Source organism: Staurois parvus, unplaced genomic scaffold (genome assembly GCF_062004578.1).
Source record: "Staurois parvus isolate SC_StPar_1 unplaced genomic scaffold, SC_StPar_1.0 ptg000340l, whole genome shotgun sequence".
In the NCBI taxonomy this organism is placed as follows: Eukaryota; Metazoa; Chordata; class Amphibia; order Anura; family Ranidae; genus Staurois; species Staurois parvus.
In genome coordinates, this window is record NW_028318136.1 from 1911730 (window position 1) to 1937732 (window position 26003).

At 41.7% G+C, this 26003-nt stretch overlaps 1 protein-coding gene across 1 annotated transcript in view; it reads right to left on the reverse strand.

Moving 5' to 3' along the window:
• Positions 1-10814: 10814 nt before the first annotated feature.
• The window catches only part of EHD2 (EH domain containing 2), an 81863-nt gene continuing 66674 nt past the window's right edge, over positions 10815-26003 (reverse strand). Inside the window, exons 4-5 of the mRNA XM_089684234.1 lie at positions 15366-15530; positions 10815-12933 (exon numbers count right to left, since the gene is read on the reverse strand). Of these exons, the coding sequence (XP_089540360.1) occupies positions 12397-12933; positions 15366-15530 (702 nt within the window). The 3' untranslated portion in view covers positions 10815-12396. The remainder of the gene's footprint in view (positions 12934-15365; positions 15531-26003) is intronic.

Below are 26003 nucleotides of genomic sequence, written 5' to 3' on the forward strand. Positions count from 1 at the left end.
GCAGTGCAGAGGCACCAACAGGAGGAGGAATAATATCTGTAGATTTTAGCAAGTTTGGGGGGAGTTAAGTATATGCAGTATAGAAATTTATAGTGTATATAGGCTGGTCACTGGCAGAGACTAACCTTGTAAATGGAGCTTCCCACAAATCCTCCCACTCCTCAAGGTCTGGAACTGTGGATACCTAACCTAACCTTACAAATACTGAGCAAATTGGTATTCTCAGGGAATAAATATTTGTAAATGGCTGATAAAGGCTTGACAAGATCATCATCCCATAACATGGACTCCATTGTCGAGGGACGAAAGGAGATTGGAGCACATCCATATTGTGTCTTTTATGCATGCCACAGCTGTATATAGCAAAAGAACTGAGTGTTTGGGAGCTGATACAGGGATTTTAGCTAATCAAAAGGACTTAATATTCCATTCTTAATAATGTCACCTAGTTTTTTAAACCCATACCTCATTCACACAATAGGGTCATCATAAGTATAAAAGTGGGGTAGGTTGGAATTTTTCCAAAGGGGAGCATGAGTAGAAGGTGGAAAAGAACCCCCAAACTCTGCTCCATGAGTCACCCTCCAGGCTCGCAAGACAGATTGCATAGAGGTAGTTTTAGCATGTGGAGACTGAGGACTCCTATGAACTAGATGGGCCAATGCTTCGTAAGAGCCCTCCACTGCAGTGCCATGGTAGCATCATCAAAGGGACTAGTCAGCCACCTGGGCGCAAACACAAGTAGGACAGCCAAGAAGTATTTATAAAAATTTGGCACAATCAGGCCCCCTCCCCCCTGCTGTAAAACTGCTAGGCAGAGTCTGGGGGTGCCACCTTGCCAAAGAAATTCAGAGACCAGTCTATGAAAAGAGTTAAAGTGTTACTAAACCCACAACCGTAAAATCAGTATATGCAGTAAAGCATATTTGTTATACTCACTGTGGAACCTAAGGAGTTAATCCTCTGTGTATAAAAGCTGTTTGATCCTCCCCTTCTTCCAGTGTCCCCCTCTTCTCTCCCAATAAGACATATCATGTGGAATCACTCTGCACATGCTCAGTTTGGTGTGTTGTTTTTGTCTTCTTGAGAGAGTGCATGTGATTAGCACATGGCCAATCAGCACTGTCCAGACAGAGGTCAGGAGTCTTACATCCTCATAGAGCAAAATGAAAACTCCTCCTACAAGCTTTAACATGTGCTCTGCTGGACACTGATAGACGTCAGAAGACTGCACTAACTGCTGTAGATAAAAGTGGTAGGAACTTCATTTTAACTAAATTTATTTTCCCAATCAACGAGAGAGGGAGGTTTCTACAGGGGTTGATATTTTGCTTAAAATGGGCGAGTAGCAGGGACACATTAAGCCTTATGAAATCTAATACTGAGTTGCTGATGGTGATACCTTAATATTTAACTTGTGTCACCCATTGTAAAGGTGAAAAAGGAGAACACAAAGGGGTGGCCTTACCACCTTACCTAGAGGGAGGACCTTAGATTTGTGCTATACTACATCATCCATGTAAAGGGCTGTTATTTCTTCTAGACTATCCATTTTGATACCCCAAACCAAGGAAGATGTTTGCAATGCCATAGCAATGGGCTCCATCATAAGAGCAAAAAGCCTCGGGGATAGGGGGCTGGTGCCTCGGCCTATCGGGAAAAATTCTGATATCCTGCCCCCTATTTTGAACATGCCATATTTATATTGATATATGAAGTAGGAGCTTGCAAGTAACCCTTAAATCTTCCATTTTTTTTGTTCCACAGTGAAGGCTAAAACTATCCGACTTGGACAAAAGCTCAGCACTTCTACAGTTTAGGTAGCTCCCAAACCTATCCTTCCCGACATCAATGATCTAGCCTTTTCAGCATCTGTTAGGTCAGCATCTGGGCCAATTCTAAATAATGTTTGCATGTAAATCAAAAGAGGTAATGGAGCTGCTGTTGTATGTCTTGGTTTAAAGACTTCCACATATACCAGTGACACATGTACTACAGGAGAAGGTTTATATTTTGTGGTCAATTAGTATATGTTGTCATAAATAGGGAACAAATGGCCACCATGAAAAAGAAGTTTTATTTTACTAAGGCTGTTATTTTCATAAAATGATATTGGGATTTTTCAATATTGGGGAAAGGTTAGAACTCTCTACAGGTTTTTTTTACTATCTGCAACTCCAGATATCTCAGTGAAAATTGAGTTGAACAGATTACTTCAGAACAGGAAAATACAGGTGGAAATAAAAACATAACACAGGTTCTAATCCAGCCCTACTATTCAAAAAAAAACTGCTCTCGTTGATGTCTCTTTTCCATAACTTTCTTTGCTTCTGTCATCTGGACAGGAGGTGAAGTGGAATCCACCTGATGGGGACACAAACCCACCAGAGCTCATAACACTTCTCCACTCTATATAAAATATAACAAAAAGTTGGGTCTGCAGTTGGCCTTTTACATTTGTGCATGGAATTCCAATTTATAATGTGCAGACATGACCTTGCTTGTGAACAAGTTCCCTGCGCCTGGCAGACAGCCTAAAACCTAACAATGGAGACAGAACAGTTTGCTGCGGCACCACAGACCTAATACATGGACACATACATTTCTGGGTGTTGGCTGGCCTGGACAGAGGCCAAACATATTAAACATATATATTTATATACTATATACATTCCATATCAGCAACCTTGTGGAATGTTTTTTATGAGCAATGACAGTTCTCTACAGCCTTTGGAGGAACGTAAGGTTAAAAATTATTTTAGCTTAAATTTTCAGGAGATTTTTAGAAAGGTTAGCAGTCCATCAGTTGTTGACATAGTTAACATAGTCTGGCTGAAAAAAGACAAAAGTTCATCCAGTTCAACCAAAATGAAAGGTTTTAATTATATACCCACAATTGATACAGAGGAAGGCAAACCCCCCCCCCCCCAGCAAAGCAGGATCCAATTTGCTCCTGCAGGGGAAAAAATTCCTCCCTGATCCCCCAAGAGGCAATCGGATATTCCCTGGATCAACTTTACCTATAAATGTTAGTATCCAGTTATGTTCTGTGTATCTAAGAAACAATCCAGGCCCTTTTTAAAGCAATTCACTGAGCTGGCCAGAACCAACTCTTGAGGGAGTCTATTCCACATTTTCACAGCTCTTACTGTGAAGAAACTTTTCCGGATTTGGAGATTAAATCTCTTGTCCTCCAGACGTAAACAGTGCCCCCTTGTCCTCTGTGATGACCTCAGGGTGAATAACTCTACACCAAGTTCACTATATGAACCACTGATGTATTTATACATATTGATCATATCCCCCTTTAATCTCTTCTCAGGAGAGAATAAATTCAGTTCCTCTAATCTTTCCTCATAGCTGAGCTCCTCCATGCCTCTTATCAGTCTGGTTGTCCTTCTCTGTACTTTCTCCAGTTCCCCAATGTTTTTTTTGTGAATTGGTGCCCAAAACTGAACTGCATATTCCAGATGAGGTATTACTAATGATTTGTACCGGGGTAAAATGATATCTCTCTCTCTCTGGAGTCTATACCTCTTTTAATACAAGAGAGGATTTTGCTTGCTTTAGAGGAACTACAAGTCCCACATGCTGTTTAAAACTCATGTTTAGTTTTTGTTTTTTTTACTTGCCTGCAATAATGGAGGGCATGTTGTCATGAACGTTCCTTTCCATGTGTAGCAGTGCCCTGTAGTGCTGCCAGTCAGTGCTGTCAGTTAGTGCCACTTATCAGTGCCCATCATTGCTGCATATCAGTGCAGCAGCATCAGTGCCTCCTCATCAATGCCCACCAGTGCCGCCTCATCAGTGCAGCCTATCAGTGCCGATCAGTGTTTGCAAAATTTTATAATAAAAACAAAGAAAAACTTTTTTTTCCCCATTTTTTGCTTTTTTTTTTGTTTATAGTGCAAAAAATAAAACACCCAGTGGTGATCAATACCACCAAAAGAAATCTCTATGTGAAAAAAAGGATAAAAATATCATATTGGTACAGTGTTGCATGACTGCGCAATTGTAATTCAAAGTGCGACAGTGCTAAAACCTGAAAATTAGCCTGGGCACGAAGGGGGTAAAAATGCCCGGTAGGCAAGTGGTTAAAGGTATTTTATGGGACGAAAAATTACAAATTATTCTCTGAGGGGGATGGGGGTTAGGGACTTTACAGCACTCCTAGTAAAGTCACTGGATTATAGAGCAGTGGAGACGTGTTCTCTGGAGTGATGAATCGTGCTTCTCTGTCTGGCAATCTGATGGACATGTCTGGGTTTGGCGGTTGCCAGGAGAACGGTATTTGCCTGACTGCATTGTGCCAAGTATAAAGTTTTGGCGGAGGGGGGATTATGGTGTGGGGTTGTTTTTCAGAGGTTGGGCTTGGCCCCTTAGTTCCAGTGAAGGGAACTCTTAAGGAGTTATCATGACATTTTGGACAATTTCATGCTCCAAACTTTGTGGGAACAGTTTTGGGGATGACCATTTCTGTTCCAACATGACTGCGCACCAGTGCACAAAGCAAGGTCCATAAAGACATGGATGAGCGAGGCTGGGGTGGAGTAACTTGATTGGCCTGCACAGAGTCCTGACCTCAACCTGATAGAACACCTTTGGGATAAATTAGAGCAGAGACTGGGAGCCAGGCTTTCCTGTCAGACATCAGTAGCTGACCTCACAAATGCGCTTCTGGAAGAATGCTCAAACCTTCCCATAGACACCCTTCTAAACCTTGTAAACAGCCTTCCCAGAAGAGTTGAAGCTGTTATAGTTGCAAAGGGCGGGGCCAACTCAATATTGAACCCTGCGGACTAAGTCTGCGATGCCATTAAAGTTTATGTGCGTGTAAAGGCAGGCGTCCCAATACTTTTGGCAATATTGTGTATATTAGCTGCTGTCTCACTGTAAGGAAAGAGGGGAATGTGTTATTTGGACGCATTTAGCAATTTTTGCAACAGCTTGTTTTAAAATAATGATTCTTTTCCAGAGGACTGGAGTTCTTTAGGTTTTGGATTGATAAAACCAATCAATAAGAATTGTGCTGTGGATTTACATCAGAAGCAGTTACGAAATTATGTTTGTTAGATCTTCTTCACCATCTATTATTGCTCATTTCTTCCAAAAGTGATATTTCAATTAAAATGAGAATTAATTAAAATGTGAAGATTTGCTATGCATAGGGAAAAATTTAAGAATGATAAAGGGGAACGAAACCTTCCTATCCTACAGCCAGGGAAACTGCAATCTTAGCCTCTGTTTGATCTGCAGTTGCCCTGGTGCTGCTCATGAGATCAGTTATGACACCAGCCATTTGATGGCTTGAAAATTTTGTTAAGAGCTAACATAGTCTTTCTAGTAATGGTAACAGTTAAATCAGTTGGTTTAGTTCCACTTTAATACTTAAGCAGTACCCTGAAAAATGTCTAGAATTGTCCAGAATTCTACTTGAATAGCAAAGCACTTCCTGGTATGTGACTGTGCCTAGGCAATTCTCTGCCCACAGCCCCTTAGCTATATATTTGCAGTGTAAGATCCAAGCTACTGCTGCCTCTAGCTGCTAGATCTGGACTGAGATATGGTGATTTCGCTACACTGTGTGCTCAATTATTAGGCAAGTTGTATTTTTGAGGATTGTATTATTGAACAACCACAGTGCTATTTGGCAGTCCAACATGTTAATAAACCTCAAACCTGAATATTTAGGAAAGTAAATGTGAGGTTCTGGCTTTCTTATGAGAATATCTATGTGTGCACAATTATTGGGCAACTATTAGTGTGCAGAATTATTATGCAACTCACTTGTTTATTTTCATCTGTTAAAGTGAGAATAATAAACAAACATCTCAACATTTACAAATAAACATTTCTGACATTCAAAATAAAAATGAGTGACCAATATAGCCAACCTTCTTTTCAATAACAGTCATAAGCCTTCCATTCATGGAGTCTATCAGTTTCTTGATCTGTTGACAATCAACTTTTTGTGCAGCAGCAACCACAGCCTCCCAGACACTGTTCAGAGAGGTGTACTGTTTTCCTTCACCCTAAATCTCCCATTTAAAAAGGGCCCATAAGTTCTGTGTAGGGTTTAGGTCAGGTTAGGAGGGGGGCCATGTCATTATTCTTTCATCTTTATGGCCTTTACTGGCTAGCCACCAGTGGAGTACTTTCAGTGCATGCAATGGAGTATTGCCCTGCATAAATATCATGGTCTTCTTGAAAGATGCAGAGTTTTTCCCGTACCACTGCTTGAAGAAAGTGTCTTCTAAAAACTGGCAGTCGGTTTGGAAGTTGATTTTGAGTCCATATTCAACCTGAAAAGGTCGAACTAGCTCATCTTTTATAATACCAGCTCATACAAGTACCCCACCTCCACCTTGCTGAAGTGGAACTCTGTACCTGTTACTGATCCAGCCACGGGCCCATCCATCTGGTCCATCAAGAGTCACTCTCATCTCATTAGTCCATAAAACATTTGAAAAATCTGTCTTCAGATATTTCTTGACCAAGTGTTGACGTTTCAATTTATGTGTCTTGTTCAGTGGTGGTTGGGTTTCAGCCTTCCTTACTTTAGCCATGTGTCTGAGCACTCCAGGTAGGTTGCAGTTCTGGAATATGACAGAACTGGAGGATAATGGGTTCCTGGTAGCTTCACATTTGATTCCTCTCAAAGATTTGACAGTTAATTTGTCTTTTTTTTTTTCTCAACATGTTTCTTGCGACCCTGTTGACTATTTGCAACAAAACATTTTATGGTTCTATGATCACGCCCCAATATCTTAGTAATTTCAAGAGTGCTGCTTCCCTCTGGAAGGCTATATAATTTTTGACTTTTCAGAGTCAGTTAAATCTCTTTTTTGGCCCATTTTGTGTAAGGAAAAGAATCCACCTAATAATTATGTACACCTTGATATAGGGTGTTGATCTCCTTAGGCCGCACCCTCCCTATGATTTTGTCAAAATACTCACTTGCCTAATAATTGTATACACACTGTACTGTGCTGCTCTGTTGTTCTTTCTGGAGGCTCTGACATAAGAAAGCAAACACCCCCCCTCCACCAAGATGTCTGCCTCCACACAGACACACAGAATGAGGCATGGTAATAGGGAAAACATGGAGACCACAGGCAATGCTGGCCACTAGGCTATTGTCTATTACCTGCTTTTTTTGGGTACAGCTTCCAGAATACAGTTCCTCTTTAAAAACAAACACTAATTGGTATGTTAACCCCCCCACGCACACACACTTCTTTTTTCCCTCTCTTTTCTATCTTTTTCTTTCTATCTTGTATTTGGTCATTTGCTCCCATGATGGTTAAGATGTCATCCTCTCTGCGTTTCTGAGGTTCCATCTCTCTGTATACAGCTAAGCATTACCTCCAGATAGGCTATAAGCTCACAGTTGGGCAAGCTGTATCCCTTAAGGCCATTCTCTCAAAATCAACCAGGCCACTAAACATTATTATTATACAGAATTTATATAGTGCCAAACGTTTGAGCAGCACTTTACAAAAATGAAGGCAGACATTACAGTTACAATACAATTCAATACAGGAGGAATCAGAGGGCCCTACTCATTAGAGCTTACAATGTAATAGGGAGGGTCAAATGATACAAAAGGTAATAACTGTGGGGAATGAGCTGAAAGTAAAAACACAGTATATTAGAAGCAGAATAGGCTTCTATAACGAGATGGGATTTCATGGATTGCCTAAAGATGGATAGACTAGGAGATAGACATATTGGGGTAAGGAGTTCCAGAGGATGGGAGAGGCTCTGAAAAAGTCTTGTATGCGAGCATTGGAGGAGGAGACAAAAGAGTTGGAGAGCAGGAGGTCTTGAGAGAACCAAAGAAGTGGTTTGGTTGGTATTTTGAGATTATAAACGTTTATATATGCCAATCTCACTGCTGCTTTGGATCCATTCATAAGCTACCCCTTTTGTTAACCGGTTTGAATGCACTTAACAATTGAATGCTTTCAGTACTGCATATCACCTTTTTAATCTCTTGGGCGGAGGGAACTGCCTTTGCTTCCCCTTGTTACATCTTACTTTTCTAATGGTAATTAGATTGTGAAACTTCTTAATGCTAACTTTGTTGAGCTCTACTTTTGCTCATTCTGAATGTTATTTGTTGTGCCTCATTCTTTTAATAAAGATGAATGGACCAGTGCTTCCTAATGGTCTTGGTGACTCAACAGTGAGATTTCTTAGTTATGTTCCCACCAACTTCGGTGATTGATATGCTTCTTCCAACCTTAGTGGAGTGACCATTTGAAATGGATATGATGATGTCCCTGACTTGTAAGAAATAGGGAGGGGAGAATCAATCAGAAGTGAAAGATAGGCCCTGAAGTTCTGCAGGCCTGATTACACATATGCACTAGTCCATTGGGGAAATAAATTATAGATAGCTAAGGAGTTATATTTTTATAACTCTTATAATGTGTATGTCCATAAAAGTTCATAAATATGTTAGTTCTGCTCAAGATTGGTGACTGTGCCCACATTCTATTTAGGCGTATGTTTCTATCGACATTTTTAGCTTTTTTTAGTCTTTGCCAAGTGTCTGTTTTCATTGGAGGATATTCCCAAGCCTGTATTCCTCCTGCATTGCACAGTTACTAACTGCGCCCACAATTAAAAGCTCTGTCCTTGTTTCAATGGATAACTACAGTCTTAAAAACATTTGCCTATTTAAATACTGTACGTTAGATATTGTAGAGCATAAAGTGGCCCTAAACTCATAAATTGAAGATTTTCTGCCATGTAGACATACCTGTAAGCTTTGAAAATCCTTGAGCCTGATATTGGGGTTGGACGATGGTCAGGGAAAAGGGAGGGACTAATAGCATCACACAGAGCACACAATACTGAAATGAGAGCAATAACCTAATAGGGGTACATGCAACCAAATATGGGGCTAACAGTGCTATGGTTTAACAGTGACAGGCCTGCAAGAGATTAAAGTATAGTAATATGACCCTCTACAGAAACAGTGCTGCCTTACATTACAGAGGATGATAAAAGAGCATTCCTGATAATACCTAGACTGCAAATAAGCAACTGTTAGAATAATTTATTAGAATAATTTTAGAGCAAAAGTGACAGAAGAGACAATAAGAGTGATATATAATTATCATTCCTGCCTAGTGTCCCTAGCAGTGACCAGTACAGACTTCTGTATGCACAGCAGTGACTAGTACAGAACTTTGTGTGCTCAACAGTAACCAGTACAGTTCTCAGTTTCCCCATTAGTGGTTAGTATAGATCTCAGTTTCCCCAGTTTTAACCAGTACATTTCAGTTTTCTTAGCCGTCACTATTTTAACGTTCAGATGGCCCAGCACCAATCTTGCTGTTATACAAGCCAAAGTTGCGGCTGGCAGTAATAATATCACTGACACTTACCTGGGAGTAGAGTTCATACACCAGTATTATGACTAGACTCCAGAGAGCAGTGCCACTTATTCACCTGGGATCCTGAAGTCCTGCATTGTGCAAAGAGCTACTCTTTATTGTTCCGGCACAGCGCATGACCGAGCACACACTCTCAGTGCCTTCTTCTGCCCTGACCCTTACCCAGTGGTACAGCTTGATGTTGCATGGTGGAGCCAGAAGGAACTCCAAGCAGATTTACTTTTTCAGTGGGAGGAGGGAGGGCAGGCAGTGATCACTTTAGTGATTGAGCCAGAGGAAGCTCCCGACAGCACAGAGACGAGACTGAACAGCCGAAGTCTTTGGGCAAAATCCAAAATGTTCCCAGGTATGCATATAGGGAACATCTAGAAATGCAATGTATGCCTAAGCCATACCCTGAAATATGTGCCTTCTTGTCTTGAATTCCTCCTGGAAAGTAGCATTGCACTTCCTGACATATGACTGTGCCTATCACTTTTGTTCTGTAGATTCATAACTGTTTATCTGTAGTGTGCAATCATGTGAGGAACCTCGTCCTCTGATTGCTAGTCTCATGAGATAGCCAAAAGAGGCAGCTCTTCTATCCGGAATCTAGGACCTGCTCCTCTATCAAGATGGTCACCTCCACACAGAGACACAGTGCAGCACAGGGTATAGTAAGTCAGTAATGAGAAAAAGAACAGCTGCACAGAGCCTACATGCAATGCTGGTGACCTATCTGTTGCCCTCTGCTTGCATTTTGAGTGCAGCTTCCACAGCAAAACACCTGCATAAGGGTTATCAAAGCAGAATATAATTTTTCTATTTTACAACTTCCTGGGTCCTTAGTAACTGGTTATTGACTAAATTTTCTACACCCCTGCAGCCCCTAGCACTTGGGATATGGGGAAGTAAGATCTGTTCTGTACATGCTTCTATACATTGCCAAGGTGTACACTAAAGGTGAATGGGGTATAATCCACTACCTGGGCTCAACACCCTGTAGGCAAGTTCTAAACCAGCTTTTATGGAGCATAGGGTGTTTCATTATGATTTCCCTTTATGCTCTTCAGCCATGTGCAGTATTTTCATAACTGCAGTTTTCCATTAAAGTAAACCTGTACTGGTCAAAGTGTAGGTTCTGCCTTTGATTACTTAACTTTGAATTGCCTGTCAGACCCTTGCTTCAATATGTTTTCAGGCACTGATCCAAAACAAGCATGCAAATCGGGAAAGTAGAGTCACAGCTGCTATTTTGCATTTATGTTCTAGGTTGATGACTTGGAACATACTGGAGCCACTGATTCAATGTGAGAGCCAAAGAACTAGTATTCTGGGAATAAAGGTCAGCAATGGCAGCCATATTTTTTGTACAGCCCTTTAGCTCTTTACCAGTTCGAGTAAGCCCATTAAAACTTCGGAATTCAGTTGGTTTGACAAGCATATTTCAATGATGACAGCCATCAGCAAAACAGTAGGACAAATAATTTGCTGGAGAAAAGTTTTAATATGAACACTTAATTTTATTTATAATTCAGACTTACTGTTTAGCTCAGAAATATATTTGCATTTGACATATATTAATATCCAATAGTGGGTGTACTTAATTTGTAAGCACCAGTATTATATAGTAGTCAGGTGTGCATGTTAGAATTGGATTTAGAACATAATTCCAGAATTATTAGATGTTGCAAACACTTTCCAGCTTCTACACCTTGATTTACTAGATATCCATCTAGTATCATTTAATCACTTGCTGACTTTGTGTGTCACCAGGAGTCCACTGGGGAGATATTCTCACCAGAACTTGCAGTTGTGCTCAACAGCTGTAGGCATGACCTCATGGGTAAATAATTCTAGATTTCCAGCTATGAGTGGGTGATTTGTTCCTTAGCTCCATGTGGGGAGAGATGAAGGCACAAAAACCTGTGCCATTGCCATTGGATGCCTCTAGAGATATTAGAAGGCAGTGGTGATTCTGACTATTAAAAACTCAAACTGGCTAGAACTAAACTTTAATAGGCTGCCTACCTGAAATTGATTTTTTAGGTAGGTATTGATGGACTAAATGCTCTGAATACTTATGGAGCCCATGTAAGAAATATCCCTATCATAATTTCTCCACTTTTTACTTCTCAGCCATTTAATCTGTCTTCCACTGTATTCTCTATAACATCAATTAAAACAAAAGAAAATATATCAGTGATACCCTCATGTACTAGCCATATCAAGTGGGAACTCCTAAAGAAGCTGGTAGATGTTGGCTGTAAAATCTAATATCAAAATGTGTCAGGCGAAGAGAAAATACACACATTTTATATTCATATCTATTTGAATCTCTTGAAATGTTTTTCATCCAATGTATCACTAATTCCAATACCATTTTTTTGCATTACAAAATACTCTTTTTCATTTACATTCATTCTCGCCCTAGCCACAGTTACCCTATGGTATTATTTAGCAATCATGTATACATACATACAGCATATATAAATTTATATTAAAGCAATAAGGTACAAAGGTGACCTGCAGCTCAACTTTCATTCAGTGAAAAAAGCAAAAGATATAAACAGCAATGGTTATTTTCTAGCGTGGGTTATGGAACACTGGCTATATCAAACAATACAGGACAAAAAGATGTGCAGAACATTGCAAGTACTGTTACACGTGGTCTATAGGAAGTGACATACAAAGGTTCTTTATGTTATTAAGGAGCTTTAGTGGGACATTGGTGGAATGTCCCTTTAATGTCTTCACTGTTGTACTATCCTTGCCTGTTGATAACAGTGTTCCGGGCTTCTAAAGTCGAATAGAGCAATGTTTATTGTATTATTCAAGCAGACACAGTGTATGAGAAGAGAATTTGCTTGTGTTAGTAACAATGTTCCTGTCAACCTGCTCTGGCGACAGACATTACATTTGTGAGCATGTAAAAAGTTGGGTTTGTCACTGTCAACAATGGAAGGTTTGAAGAAAAAAAATATGAACAAGATAGCATAACTTGGTGGAATTATTCAGCAGAACCTTTCTGTCTCCTCTTGGATGGTGGGATCAGGTGTATAGGTAATTCTGGGGGTAGGCCATGCCCATCCAGTTTGACTTCGATTAAGTGGCTTGCCAAGGCAAACTCTTCATCATCCAGCATACCATCGCGATCGACATCAGAGAGCTTCCATATCTTACCTAGTACAGAATTGGGCAACTTAGTGGTTATCATCCAGTTTTTGGCTTTGGTGCCAGTTAATTTGCCATCAGTGGGTGCCAAGTTGAAGAAGATTTCATCATATTTAGGCTTGTCTTTTGTAACTACCCAGTCTTCATCGTCAAGGCCTTCAAAGATGCCATCCATGGAGCCTTCAATGAAGGGACCATTGTGAGTTCCGTCAAAGGCTCCTCCTTGAACCACATTGTCAGTGGTATCCAAGTCTTCCTGCTTCAGCAGTGGCATGAGTTTTGCAATGTCAACTGTAAGCAACTCATCCAAAACTTCAATCATATTTAGCTTCAAGGAATGAAATTTTGTGAAGTCATGAATCATTAGCTGCTCCTGTTAAATGATTTAAAAAATTGTGAATAAAAGAAAATTAGTACTTATTACAGGCATCTTACAACTAAAGTTAAAATGGCACCTCAGGTTTTAGAGACACTATACCAATATGGTGTTAAATCATTATATTGTTATAATAGAGGCTAAGCCTGAGTCAGGTCTTTTATTGGCAGTGTATGAGTGTCTACGGCGACAGCTCCCTCAAGATTTAGAAATATTTTTCAATACTATTTTTTCTATTCTATACACTATTTTTTTCCTCTCTTTTTTCACCTACTTAATTAAATTACTAATTACACAGACTAATAACTTCAGCAGTCAAAATGTTAAGTCAGCCATAGGTGATACGATTTTCTTTTCTGCAGCCAAAGGTTGCAGGAAAGAAAATCATTCGATTTTTCCATCAACACGTTCAGTGTTGTTTTGGGAATGCCTCCCGCAGAGTTATTGTGTTCTGGTGGGTGATTATTGCTAGCAGCTATAGTTGGCAATAATCGCATTCTAAAAATCCAACATATTGGTTGTACCCGAGTCAGTTGACGGGTCCTCTTGGGTACAATCTGCCTGCCTATACATGGTTCCGTCTATGTCTGGCTTTACTGAAACCCCATGAGTTTGGGTTTCCATGTCAGGGTAAATATGCCTAAAATATAATAAATCCACATATAATCTTATAGGAACGTTGTTGTTGAAATTAATAGTCTACAGACAGGATGTCCTTCATACCCAAACTATGAGCTTCCCTATTGCTGGTCCCACATGCGCATGCATGAGATTGATGTAAGTGTGACTCCGTGAACCCGGAAGGAAGATCAGGTGTAGATGGAATCCTTGTCAGCAGTGGCAATGCACCACTGGAAGGAGACTTTTAATGTGCATACTAGCACATTATGCCCTTAACCTGCAGGGGGAAGGTTTTTTTTCAGACTTTAATAGCACTTTAACTTCTTGCCGACCGCGCATAGCCGAATGACGGCTTCACCGCGGCCGGCCAGTTCTGAGTGGACGTCATATGACGTCCTCCCAGAACGCGCTCTCCTGCACCCGGCGATCTCCGTGATCGCTGTGTCCTACGGACACAGCTGATCACGTGATGTGGTGAAAGGCCGATCCCACCGACACGCTGATCACAGGGAAATGCAAGTGCCGGTTCTCGGCTGCACTTTCCTCACGCTGTCAGATCGTGAGGAAAGTACTGCCGAGAACCGGCAGTTGTCAGAGCGGGGATCGGCACCGATCATCAGGGCACTGATGATCAGTGCCCTGATGATCGGTGCCCAGCAGTGACACCCGCAAGTTCCGCCCAGCAGTGCGCCCACTAGCCCCGCCCACCCGTTCCCAGCAGTGCCCCCACCTGTGCCACTCTGCAGTGCCACCTACATGTGCCACTCTGCAGTGCCACCCACATGTGCCCAGCAGTGCCACCCACATGTGCCCAGCAGTGCCACCCACATGTGCCCACCCACCAGTGCTGCCCACCAGTGCAGCCCACCAGTGCTGCCAGTCAGTGTCACCAGTCAGTGCCCAGGGGTTGTGCCAGTCAGTGCCGCCAGTCAGTGCCCAGAAGTAATGCCAGTCAGTGCCGTCTATCAGTACCCATCATCAGTGTCACCTATCAGTGCCACCTATCAGTGCTGCATATCAGTGCCGCCTATCCGTGACCCCTAATTAGTGCTGTCTATCAGTGCCGCCTATCCGTGCCACCTCATTAGTACTGCCTATCAGTGCCGCCTATCAGTGCCCATCAGTGCCGCCTATCAGTGCCCATCAGTGCCGCCTATCAGTGCCCATCAGTGCCGCCTCATCAACGCAAATCAGTGAAGGAGAAAAAATACCTGTTTGAAAAATTTTATAAAAGAAACAAATAAACTTTTTTTTTCAAATTTTTTGCACTTTTTTTAATTTATAGCGCAAAAAGTAAAGCGCCCAGTGGCGATTAAATACCACCAAAAGAAAGCTCTATTTGTGAGAAAAAAATGATCAAAATTTCATATGGGTACAATGTTGCATGACCGCGCAATTGTCAATCAAAGTGCGGCAGCGCTGAAAGCTGAAAATTGGCCTGGTAAGGAAGGGGGTATAAGTGCCTGGTAGGCAAGTGGTTAACCAAACAGTAAACTAAGGGATGCATTTATAAAAAGATTGCATAGCTATTCATCTAGCGGAACTGCTGCTACAATTGTTCTGGGGTAATGAAGCAAAGCCAAACGTTCTTCTATTTCTTCTACGAGTTAAATGTTATTAATTCAGTATTTTATTGACCTGCTTTAAATATTATGAATGAGTAACATTCAACCTGTAGATGGAATAACCTGAAAACTTTCAATACCATTGCCTCATTCTCAAAGAACAAATTTACTGGCAGCTTTGCTGGATAAATAGCTAGGCAATTCTTCTTTCCTAAATACACCCCTAAGTCTGGATGCACTTACCTGCATTTTGGCACAGTCTGGAAAATCTCCTGGGGAGATGTGATGTTCTAGCTGTATTTTGGCATAAATAACAGGTAACTCTGCAATAAGCTGCTTCTTCTTGTTTCCTTTGCGAAAGACAGATGGCATTTCCTTCTTCAAGTAGCTGATAATATAAGCGTGAACCTGTAATGAGCACAAAACCATTAAACCTATGCTACAAACATCTCTTTTAAGCAAACAGCTACTAATAAAAACTATAAATTATGCATAGAATGTCCACTCAAAGAAAATTCAGTGAATTCACTTTAATCGAAATTCTATGCAGTACAATACAGTCAGATTTCAAAGGGATCTTCACATGCAGAGTGGACTCCAGCACTGATGCAGTGGGGTTTCTGTTTGTGAGAGATCCCTAGGGATCTACAGTGATTGTGTTCTTGCTCAGGGCTTCTGTTTTTACCAAAGCATAGCTGTAGTGTTGTACTGTTGCAGAACATTCTGACTCTAATAGCCAAGAATCTGGGAACCCCTTTTTCCCACCCGTGTTCAAAGAGAGGTAGAAAGGTTTTCTTAAACATTCCCATTGCAGAATCCCTTCAGTCTGTTATATGCTAAAGACTGTATGCATCAAAGTGTCAACATCGTGAAGTTCTTCACAGGTATCAAACAGATTTAAACCTGCTTTTGAAGTTTGAATCTGATTGGGAATTCATCAAGCAGAGAGAAAGTATTATACAGAACACATTCTCCAGGTAACAGGCCCATCCAAACTGATGTGAAATCTGGTATTGAATTATAGAAAAATCAGACTGATTGAATCGTCTAACTGTTGAACAGTTCCAGTGTTTCTTGGATGACAGTAATAGGTCATTGGTTGACTTTACTTATTCCCTGAAATTGATCTTCAAGTCCTCACCCCACAACATAAATTAATTGAATACACGTGAACAGAAAGACAAGATGGAGGACAGACTCAGGGTTTAGCAGCAGCTTAACAATTAAAAGCAAAACTTTAAGCAAACTACTAAACACATAAATACACAGGGAGCTGTTTTATTGCCAAAGGTATTTCTTTCCAGCCATTCCTGGGGTTTATACAGCCCTGCCATATAGCCAGGTGGATGACACCACTTACAGTTAGGGAATACAGTAGCATCCTTTTCCCAGCCCAATCTTACTGATTGGGCGATAGAAGAGCAGCAGCAAAGTGGGTGTAAGATTATAACTTTTTTTTTTTTTTATGGTTGAACTGGATGGACTTTTGTCTTTCTTTCAGCCAGACTATGTGACTATGTAAGTGATGGAGTCAACTCATCAACATGTTTTTTTCAGCACATTTGCATTCATTAAACCTGATTAACCCCCTGTCATGCTCCTTTTTCTTCTAGCTTGTGTGTCATGCTCCTTTTTCTTCTAGCTTGTGTGCTACTTTATAGGTATAAGGGGATGCTAGAGGTTGATACCAAGTCAAATTTCGGTACCAAAAAAGTGGAAGTTTAGTCTGGGAATTTGTACATACTTACATTGCTCCAGCTTGGACCAATGTATGTATGTAATTGCCATACTTGTGGGATCCCTGTGGAAGCTGGAAATAACTATAGTAGGCACCACTATTACAGTAACCTCCACTAGCTTCTAGGTTCTGAGTGGCTGCCCTTGGTGCTATTCAGGTAACACGTTTTAACTTTTTTCAATGAACGCAACGCATTCGCTGATTGAATGAGATGGAAAGGTGGGAAGGGAGTTGGCATTACAATTTCTGATGTGTCCTATCAATGAATGCTTTGCATTCATTGAGAAAATGCAGAGCAGGTGACCTCCTCTGTTCAGTAAGCAGCAGAGCACCTTTTTGGGACAGGCCCCAGAAGCTAGTGGAGCTTTCTGTAATAGCAGTGCCTGCTATAGTGATATTCAGCTTCCATGGGTGATTCAGAGTTATGGCCCATACATACCTACAATGGCTAAACTATGTTACTATGTAAAGATTGCCATACCCAAGCTTCAGCTTTACCTAGTTTTATTAGCTTGGATACATTTAAATGGGTCTTATGGCCTAGAGTTTCCAATACTTAGGCAGAAAGTAATGTCATCAAAACGTTAGATGACAGTCTTTCCAATTAGGTGTTTTTGTTGCTTTGAGTAATTATCTCTTTTTCTCAAAATTCTCTCAGACATGCCTGTTTAGGTATCGCTTCTCCTTATAGACTAGCACTGGGATTGTTACCATAAATACGAACTTGCCCTCTCTTATTCCATTTCCATTGCATAAGCAGGAGTGCTTGTGTGACCATTCCTGTTTGGCCCAGAATTTTTGTTTGCAATTGGATCGTACATGCACGTGTTGCACTTGTCTTAGGTCTAGCCTTACGATGGCTGTCTATTGTGCAGATCATTGTGGATAAAATGGAGTTGTATGTAATGGTTTCTATGCCTGACACCCACTGAGAAAAACGTAATTTATTAAGTGTTGATCCCAAAAAGCAGGCATGCTGTGCATATTAATTACTATAATGTTCTCTCATGTCCATTTGCGGTTTTTGATTAGTATTAGATGGTAGAGGCACCTGTCTGTAGGAGGTTGCAACCTAATTAGCTATCACTGCAGTTGCCTCCCACCTCACTATTTGTTGTCTTCATTCTTTTCATGGAAAGACATAACACTTGGCACAGACAAGCTCAAGAATAAACTGTACAGCTAGCACTTGTAGTGTCTCTTCTCTGTCCACGTCACTGCCCGTCTGTCAGCATCCTGTGCTCTTCCTGCCGAGGAAGCCTGAAGCATTCTCTTGAGTTGGCAGTGAGTACCAAAGACCATAATATTAGTAAAGAGAATGGTAGGAAGGCCAAGAGGGAGGGAGCATGGGACATCTAACACTTCAAGGGGACAGGATGACCGAAAAGCTCAGAGTTTCCTTTGGGACTGACACCATTAGTGACACAGACACACTTATCTCTTTCAGATGTGGCAGGAACAATCAGATCCAAGATAAGATAGCACTCTCCCCAGCCTTACTAGTTGCACATATTTAGCTCCCATATTACATACACTATGACCTTCTTTTGCTTTTGTAGAAAGGAAAATTACATGAAATGTTTTCCCAGAGATTACACTTCACGTAGGCAAATGTGCAGTCATTTTTTCATTAAAGCAAAACGTTTAGCAACATTGTCTTTTTAAAGCTTTTCCTCTCGCTCTTCAGTATAAAACACATAGGGGGGTATTTACTAAAACTGAAGAGTGCAAAATTTGGTGCAGCTGTGCATGGTAGCCAATCAGCTTCTAACTTCATCTTGTTCAATGAAGCTTTGACAATAACCTGGAAGCTGATTGGATTCTATGCAGAGCTGCACCAGATTTTGCATTCTCCAGTTTTACTAACTCTCCCTCATAGATAAATAATTACCTTTAGCCCTGCTTGGAAGATCTTTACTGTATCGTTCTGTTTGGCACCGCACAGCTGTGCAAAAAAGGCCCATTTGGGACCTGCACTTACTCCAGACAAGGATGGACCAGCTATGAATTTGCTGTGTCATGTGTGCAGTAAGTGCAGGGCCTGGCTAGGACATTTAATTTTTGTGTTTGGAAACATTGTGCAGCACTAGGCAGGGCCATACAGTGAAGATCTCCTAAGTGTGACTAAATGTATTTCACTATGTGTGTTACACGTGCGAGGAACCTTAAAAGAACAACTTCACTAAAGGTAGGGTTCCAAGAAGTTACCATATGAAAACAGAGTGAAAACTAGGCTTACATTGGGAGTGTCTCCTGTGTAAGTTAGTGGGTATAGCAAGTGGGGGAGGGGGTAATAGGTGCACTTTCAAGAGAGGGAGAGCTCAGGCTGGATATTGCCAGTGTGGTGATGTTTAGTAACAGTTTAAAGAACAACCTGTGCAGTGCAGTGCAGTGGCTGAAATATAATCTATAATGCAGGCTGCAATAGGTGTTGTCATCTTCCTTGTGCTCACACACTCATAGCACAGCAGGGATGGCTGGATCATAAGATTATGCACATTACTTCACAAATCTCTTGGCAACTAAAACAGTCCTTTATTGTTCCAAATTAACAATATGCTTTTCTACTGTGTTCTTTTCTTTTAAATTGGAAATGTCCTTAAACGTTCAGGTGTCATTCAACCCACATCATTAAAAACAATTAATCAATAAATATTACGTGCTGTTCATACTCAGTGACTATGGGATTCATTTTCTGTATTTTGCAAAACACCTGGTTGATTCTGATGTTCTTTGTGTTCCCCTTCTGTGCATGTCCCCACTGCAGCTGGGGATTTCTCAGAGCAGTGTTGGCAGCTACACTGTGTGCACAATTATTAGGCAAGTGAGTTTTTTTTATACCAAATCATCAGTTTTATGCATATTGCCCAACTTCAAGCTGTATAAACTTAAAAGCTTATTGGATTTACGCATATCAGGTGATGTGTATTTGTGTAATGAGGGAGGGTGTGGCCTAAGGAGATCAACATTCTATATCAAGGTGTGCATAATTATTAGGCAGCTTATTTTACTCAGGTAAAATGGGCCAAAAAAGAGATTTAACTGACTAAAGTAAAAAATGTTAAAAAATCTTTCAGAGGGAAGCATCACTCTTGAAATTGCTAAGATATTGGGGCATGGTCACAGAACCATCAAATGTTTTGTTGCAAATAGTCAACAGGGTTGCAAGAAATGTGTTGAGAAAAAAAGACGCAAATTAATTGCCAAATATTTGAGAAGAATCAAACTTGAAGCTACCAGGAACTCATTATCCTCCACTGCTGTCATATTCCAGAACTGCAACCTACCTGGAGTGCCCAGAAGTACAAGGTGTTCAGTGCTCAGAGACATGGCCAAGGTAAAGAAGCCTGAAACCCGATCACCACTGAACAAGAAACAATTTGAAATGTCAAGACTGGGCCAAGAAATATCTGAAGACAGATTTTTCAAGACACAGGCCCATCTATCTGGTCCATCAAGAGTCACTCTCATCCAGGGGCGGACTGACAACTCAAGGGGCCCCCGGGCAATAGGGGATCATGAGGCCCCTGTGTCCTCACCCACACTCAAACCACACTCAAAAAAGCCTATGAAAGGTACCAGGGGCATCTCATGGGGCCCCCTACTGACCCCGGGCCCTCGGGCAGTTCCCGGGAGCCCAAATGATCAGTCCGCCCCTGCTCTCATCTCATCAGTCCATAAAACCTTTGAAAAATCTGTCTTCAGATATTTCTTGGCCTAGTCTTGACATTTCAACTTATGTGTCTTGTTCAGTGGTGGTCGGATCTTTCTTTCTCAAAACGTTTCTTGCAACCCTGTTGAATATTTGCAACAAAATGTTTAATTGGTTCTGTGATCACTCCCCAATATCTTAGCAATTTCAAGAGTGCTGCTTCCCTCTGAAAGATTTTTTAACTTTAGTCAGTGAAATCTCTTTTTTTGGGCCCATTTTCCCTGAAAAAAAGAAGCTGCCTAATAATTAGGCACACTTTGGTATAGGATGTTGATCTCCTTAGGCCACACCCTCCTTCCATTACACAAATACACATCAGCTGATATGCTTATATCCAATAAAGATTCAAGTTTACACAGCTTGGAGTTGGGCAATATGCATAAAAATGATGATTTGTTCAAAAAAACTCACTTGCCTAATAATTGTGCACATAGTGTATGTCACGGTGTAAGGTCAGGTTCAGAGACCAGTTGCTATAGCAGTAAAAGGCTTACCTGGAACCAGCAGGATAGGTACACCAGCGGATCCCCCTGGGAATGACGCAGGCTCACCTGAGGTGCGGGGTCTAAGTATTAACCGGTATTCACCAGAGCTCCTAATGGTGGAGATGGATTGGGCTGCGTGTTAATACCAGGTCGCAGATCTCAGGATCACCCCACCAGGGAATGAGCAGACTGGGAACCAATAGCGGATCAACAGGTTAGGGATCAGACGAAAGCAGAGTCGGTCACAAGCCAAGGGTCGGTCACAAATGGTAGCAGATCAATCGTAGTACGTTAGGATGAGACGAAATCGTGGTCAGGAACAAGCCAAAGATCAGTAGCGGAGGAGTAGACAGCAGCAGGAACAGTAGCAGGATATTGGCTGGAAAGGCACAATAATCTGGCAAGGAGGAAGTCCAAGGACATGGCTTATATAGGAAGTTCATGGGAGGAGCAAGGAGTTCAAGGTTCAAGAGCAAATAAGGCACAAGGCAGGATTATCCAATAGAAGAGGCAGAGTGTTGTCCAGCATCCCAGGTAGCTCAGTGAGAAGAGTTACTGCCTGACACAGTAGAAGTCCCAGGTTCAAGTCCAGGCCCTGACAGTACTCCCCTCCTCCCAGGACGTCCTCTGGATGTCTTAGGACTGGGCTTGTGTGGAAACCTCTGGTGGAATTCTCTTGTTAGTCTAGGAGCATGAACATTCTCCTCAGGCTCCCAAGAATTTTCTTCTGGCCCATATCCTTCCCATTGAACCAGATACTGTAACTTATTCCTAAAGATCCTGGAATCAAGGATTTTCTCCACCACAAATTCTTCTTCACCCTGTACCTCAACAGGTGGAGGAGGTGGAAAAATTCTTCCAGGGAAAGGATTTTCCTGAAACGGTTTGAGTAGTGATATATGAAAAACAGGGTGAATCCTCATACTATCCGGAAGCTTTAAGTGAAAGGTGACTGGGTTGATTTGGGCAGAAATCTGAAAAGGACCCAGAAACTTTTGACCCAACTTAGCAGATGGCACATGGACCTTCAAATTCTTTGTTGATAACCAAACTTTGTCACCCACATGAAACGTAGGAAGTGTTCTCCGATGTCTGTCTGCAGCCTTTTTGTAATATTCCTGAGCCTCCCTCAAAGTCTCAATCAATTTCTCTTGAATCTCCTGCAATGTAGTTAGTCTATTGGTAACAGCAGGGATTGGAGTTGTGATAGGGAGATCAGGAATAAAAACTGGATGGTAACCGGTGTTTAAGTAAAAAGGACTTTGAGAGGTGGAACTATGTTTAGAATTGTTGTATGCAAACTCTGCAGTGGGAAGACAGTCCACCCAGTCATCCTGAAGATAAGTGACAAAGCATCGAAGATACTGTTCCATTGTTTGATTTGTTCTCTCAGTCTGACCATTAGACTGGGGATGAAAAGCAGAGGACAGATTAATTGTAACACCTAAGGCTGAGCAAAAACTTCTCCAGAATTTTGAAGTAAACTGCACACCTCTGTCAGACACTACATCATCAGGGATTCCATGCAGTTTAAAGACTTCTCGAACCATTAGTTCTGCAGTCTGTTCAGCAGTGGGCACCCCCTTAACTGGAACAAAATGGGCCATTTTAGTGAGACGGTCAACCACTACCAAAATGGTGGTCATTCCTTTTGAGGGAGGTAAATCCACCACAAAATCCATAGAAATAGACCCCCATGGTCTTGATGGAACAGGGAGTGGCTGAAGCAACCCCAAAGGAGAGGCTCTGGGAATCTTATTGCGTGCACAGGTCAAGCATGAGGTCACATAGCGTTTGACATCTTTCTTGTACCCCGGCCACCAAAAGGAACGTGATAATAGTTCTTCAGTCTTAGCGACTCCAAAATGCCCAGCAAGTTTGGAATCATGAACCAACTTGAGAGCTTCCACCCGAACAGATTCAGGTACATAAAGATGATGTCCTTGAATCCAAAAGCCATTCTTATAAGTCAGGTTAATGTCCGTAGGTGGATGATTGAGAAGTGGGTCATTCTCATACCCCTCTTTAAGAAGATTCAAGAATGCCTTAGGACTTGTGGCCCCTAGAAAGTTCTTTTGAGGCAGGATTGTGCATTCAGAAGTGTTCTCCTGGAGAGGCCCAGACGACATTCGTGATAAGGCATCAGCCTTGCCATTTCTTGACCCAGGTCGATATGAGATAATAAAATTGAACCTAGAAAAGAACAGTGACCAACGTGCTTGTCTAGAAGACAATCTCTTGGCAGAACGGATGAATTCAAGATTTTTATGATCCGTGAAGACAGTCACAGGATGCTTAGCCCCTTCCAACAGATGCCTCCATTCGGAAAAGGCTTCCTTAATTGCCAGCAACTCCTTATTCCCAATGTCATAATTCCTTTCAGCAGATGACATCAAACGAGAAAAATAAGCACAGGGATGAAGCTGCATTTTTTCCCCTCGTCGCTGAGAAATGATAGCTCCCACGGCGGAGTCTGAGGCATCCACTTCCAGAATAAAAGGTAGCTCAGGATCAGTATGTACCAATATTGGTGCAGATGTGAAGAGAGTCTTTAGCTTACTAAAAGCAGTTTGTGCCTCAGATGACCATGCAAAGGGCAGTCCTTTCTTTGTCAGCTGTGTAATTGGCGCTATTACTTTAGAGAAGTTTCTTATGAATTTCCTATAAAAATTGGCAAATCCAATAAATCGTTGTATTTCCTTAACGTTTCCAGGGGCAGTCCAATCCACCACTGCCTTGATCTTTTCGGGATCCATGCTCACTCCTTCAGAAGAAACGATATATCCCAAGAACTGGATCTGGGCTCGTTCAAACTCACACTTCTCCAGTTTGATGTAAAGTCGGTTCATCCTTAACCTTTTGAATACAGTGCAGACATGCTTGCGATGCTCCACTAGGTTGTCCGAAAAGATGAGGATATCGTCCAGATAAGCAATAACAAACTGGTCCAACAAATCTCGAAACACATAATTTATGAAGTGCTGAAAAGTCGCGGGAGCATTACATAGGCCAAAAGGCATAACTAGGGACTCAAAGTGTCCATATCTGGTTCTAAAGGCAGTCTTCCATTTGTCGCCTTGACGCATGCGTACCAGGTTATATGCCCCCCGTAAGTCAAGTTTTGTGAAGACTTTGGCAGAGCGGAGTCTTTCCAACATCTCTGCGATTAAAGGGAGTGGGTAACGGTTTTTAACAGTGATTTTATTCAAGCCCCTAAAATCAATGCATGGACGCAAGGTGGAGTCCTTTTTCTCAACAAAGAACAGGGCTGCTCCTGCAGGAGATGTTGAGGGTCTGATAAAGCCCTTCTCCAAATTCTCATCAAGCCACTCCCTCAGCACCTTTAACTCAGGTTCTGATAAATTGAAAATGCGGCTGAATGGTATTTCTGCGCCTGGAAGCAGTTCAATGGGACAATCGTATGGACGATGAGGAGGTAGTTGATCCGCATTTTTCTTATCACAGACATCTCGAAACTCATGGTATTGTGGAGGCAGATTGTCATATGACTGTGTAGTTACCATATCAGCCTGTGATTTCCTGATTGGTAGACAACTTGTAGCACATGGTTTCCTACAATGTTCCTCACAATGGGGAGATGTAAAATTTATGGACCGTGCTCCCCAGTTGATGAAGGGATTATGGGTAGAAAACCAAGGGATGCCCAGGATGACAGGAAATTTAGGTGATGTAATCAGCTGAAAGCTGATGGTCTCAAAATGGTCAGCCTGAAATTGGAGTACTAGAGGAACTGTTTCATGAGTAACTGGTCCTGATGATAAAGGTGAACCATCAACTGTCTCCATATCAATATAGGCAGATTTGTTTCTCCTGAGAATATTATTATTGTGGGCAAACTCTATGTCCATAAAGTTTCCCCCAGCCCCAGAGTCCAGCATAGCAGAACAAGGAATTTCATGGCCCTCAGTGAAAAGTTTGATAGGGACAACAAAATGAGACTGTTTAGGACCAACTTTATTTTCTTCATCGATCAATGAGGAGATAGACTGGGTAATTGAATTTATGTGTTCAGTTCTTTTGACTTTATTAGGACAATTGACTGCGTAATGCCCAGAGTCCCCACAATATAAACATAAATTCTCCAAACGTCTTCTCTCGAGTAGAAATGGATCTTTTAATAGTATCTACTTGCATAGGTTCAGGTGTGTTAGAATCTGAATAAATGTTTAAATCCTTCTGACTGAACTGATTAGCAGAAAAACGCATGCCACCATTACTTCCCAATCTCTCCTTTCTTCTTTCTGTCAGTCTCCGGTCAATCCGAATGCATAATTGGATGAACTCCTCAAGATCGTTAGGAGTCTCTACTCTGGCGAGCTCATCCTTCATCTGTTAAGAGAGCCCCTGCCGGAACTGACTCTTTTGCGCTGCTGGGTTCCAGGTGGTATCTGAGATCCAGCGTCGGAATTCAGTTGTATACTCCGCAACAGGGCGTCTACCCTGCCTCAAACTATGCAGCTTTGCTTCAGCGGTAGCGCAGCGGTTGGGATCATCAAAGACCTGGTTCATTGCAGTCACAAAAGTCGCAAAACTGTTTAACATTGCATTGTTTTGCTCTATATAGGGAGAGGCCCAAGCTAGGGCTTCCTCAGTCAGGAGGTTTATAACAAACAATACCTTCTGCCTCTCAGTATTAAATGCAGCAGGTTGCATCTGGAAATAAATGCGGCATTGGTTAAGGAAACCCCTGTAGTGGCGGCGGTCTCCATTGAATTTGAGTGGCAGAGGCATGCGTGTATTAGCAACATCGCGGGAGCACATGTCCAGCAATCGTGTCTGCAGAGCATGGATCTCTTCCTGTTGCCCCTCTACTACACTTTGCAGTTCAGCAAATTTCTTTTGGTAGGTAACCCCAAACTCTTGTAGCTCTGAAATTTGCTGCCTGACAGGAGCCATGGCATTTGCTATAGCGGCCTCCATGTGTG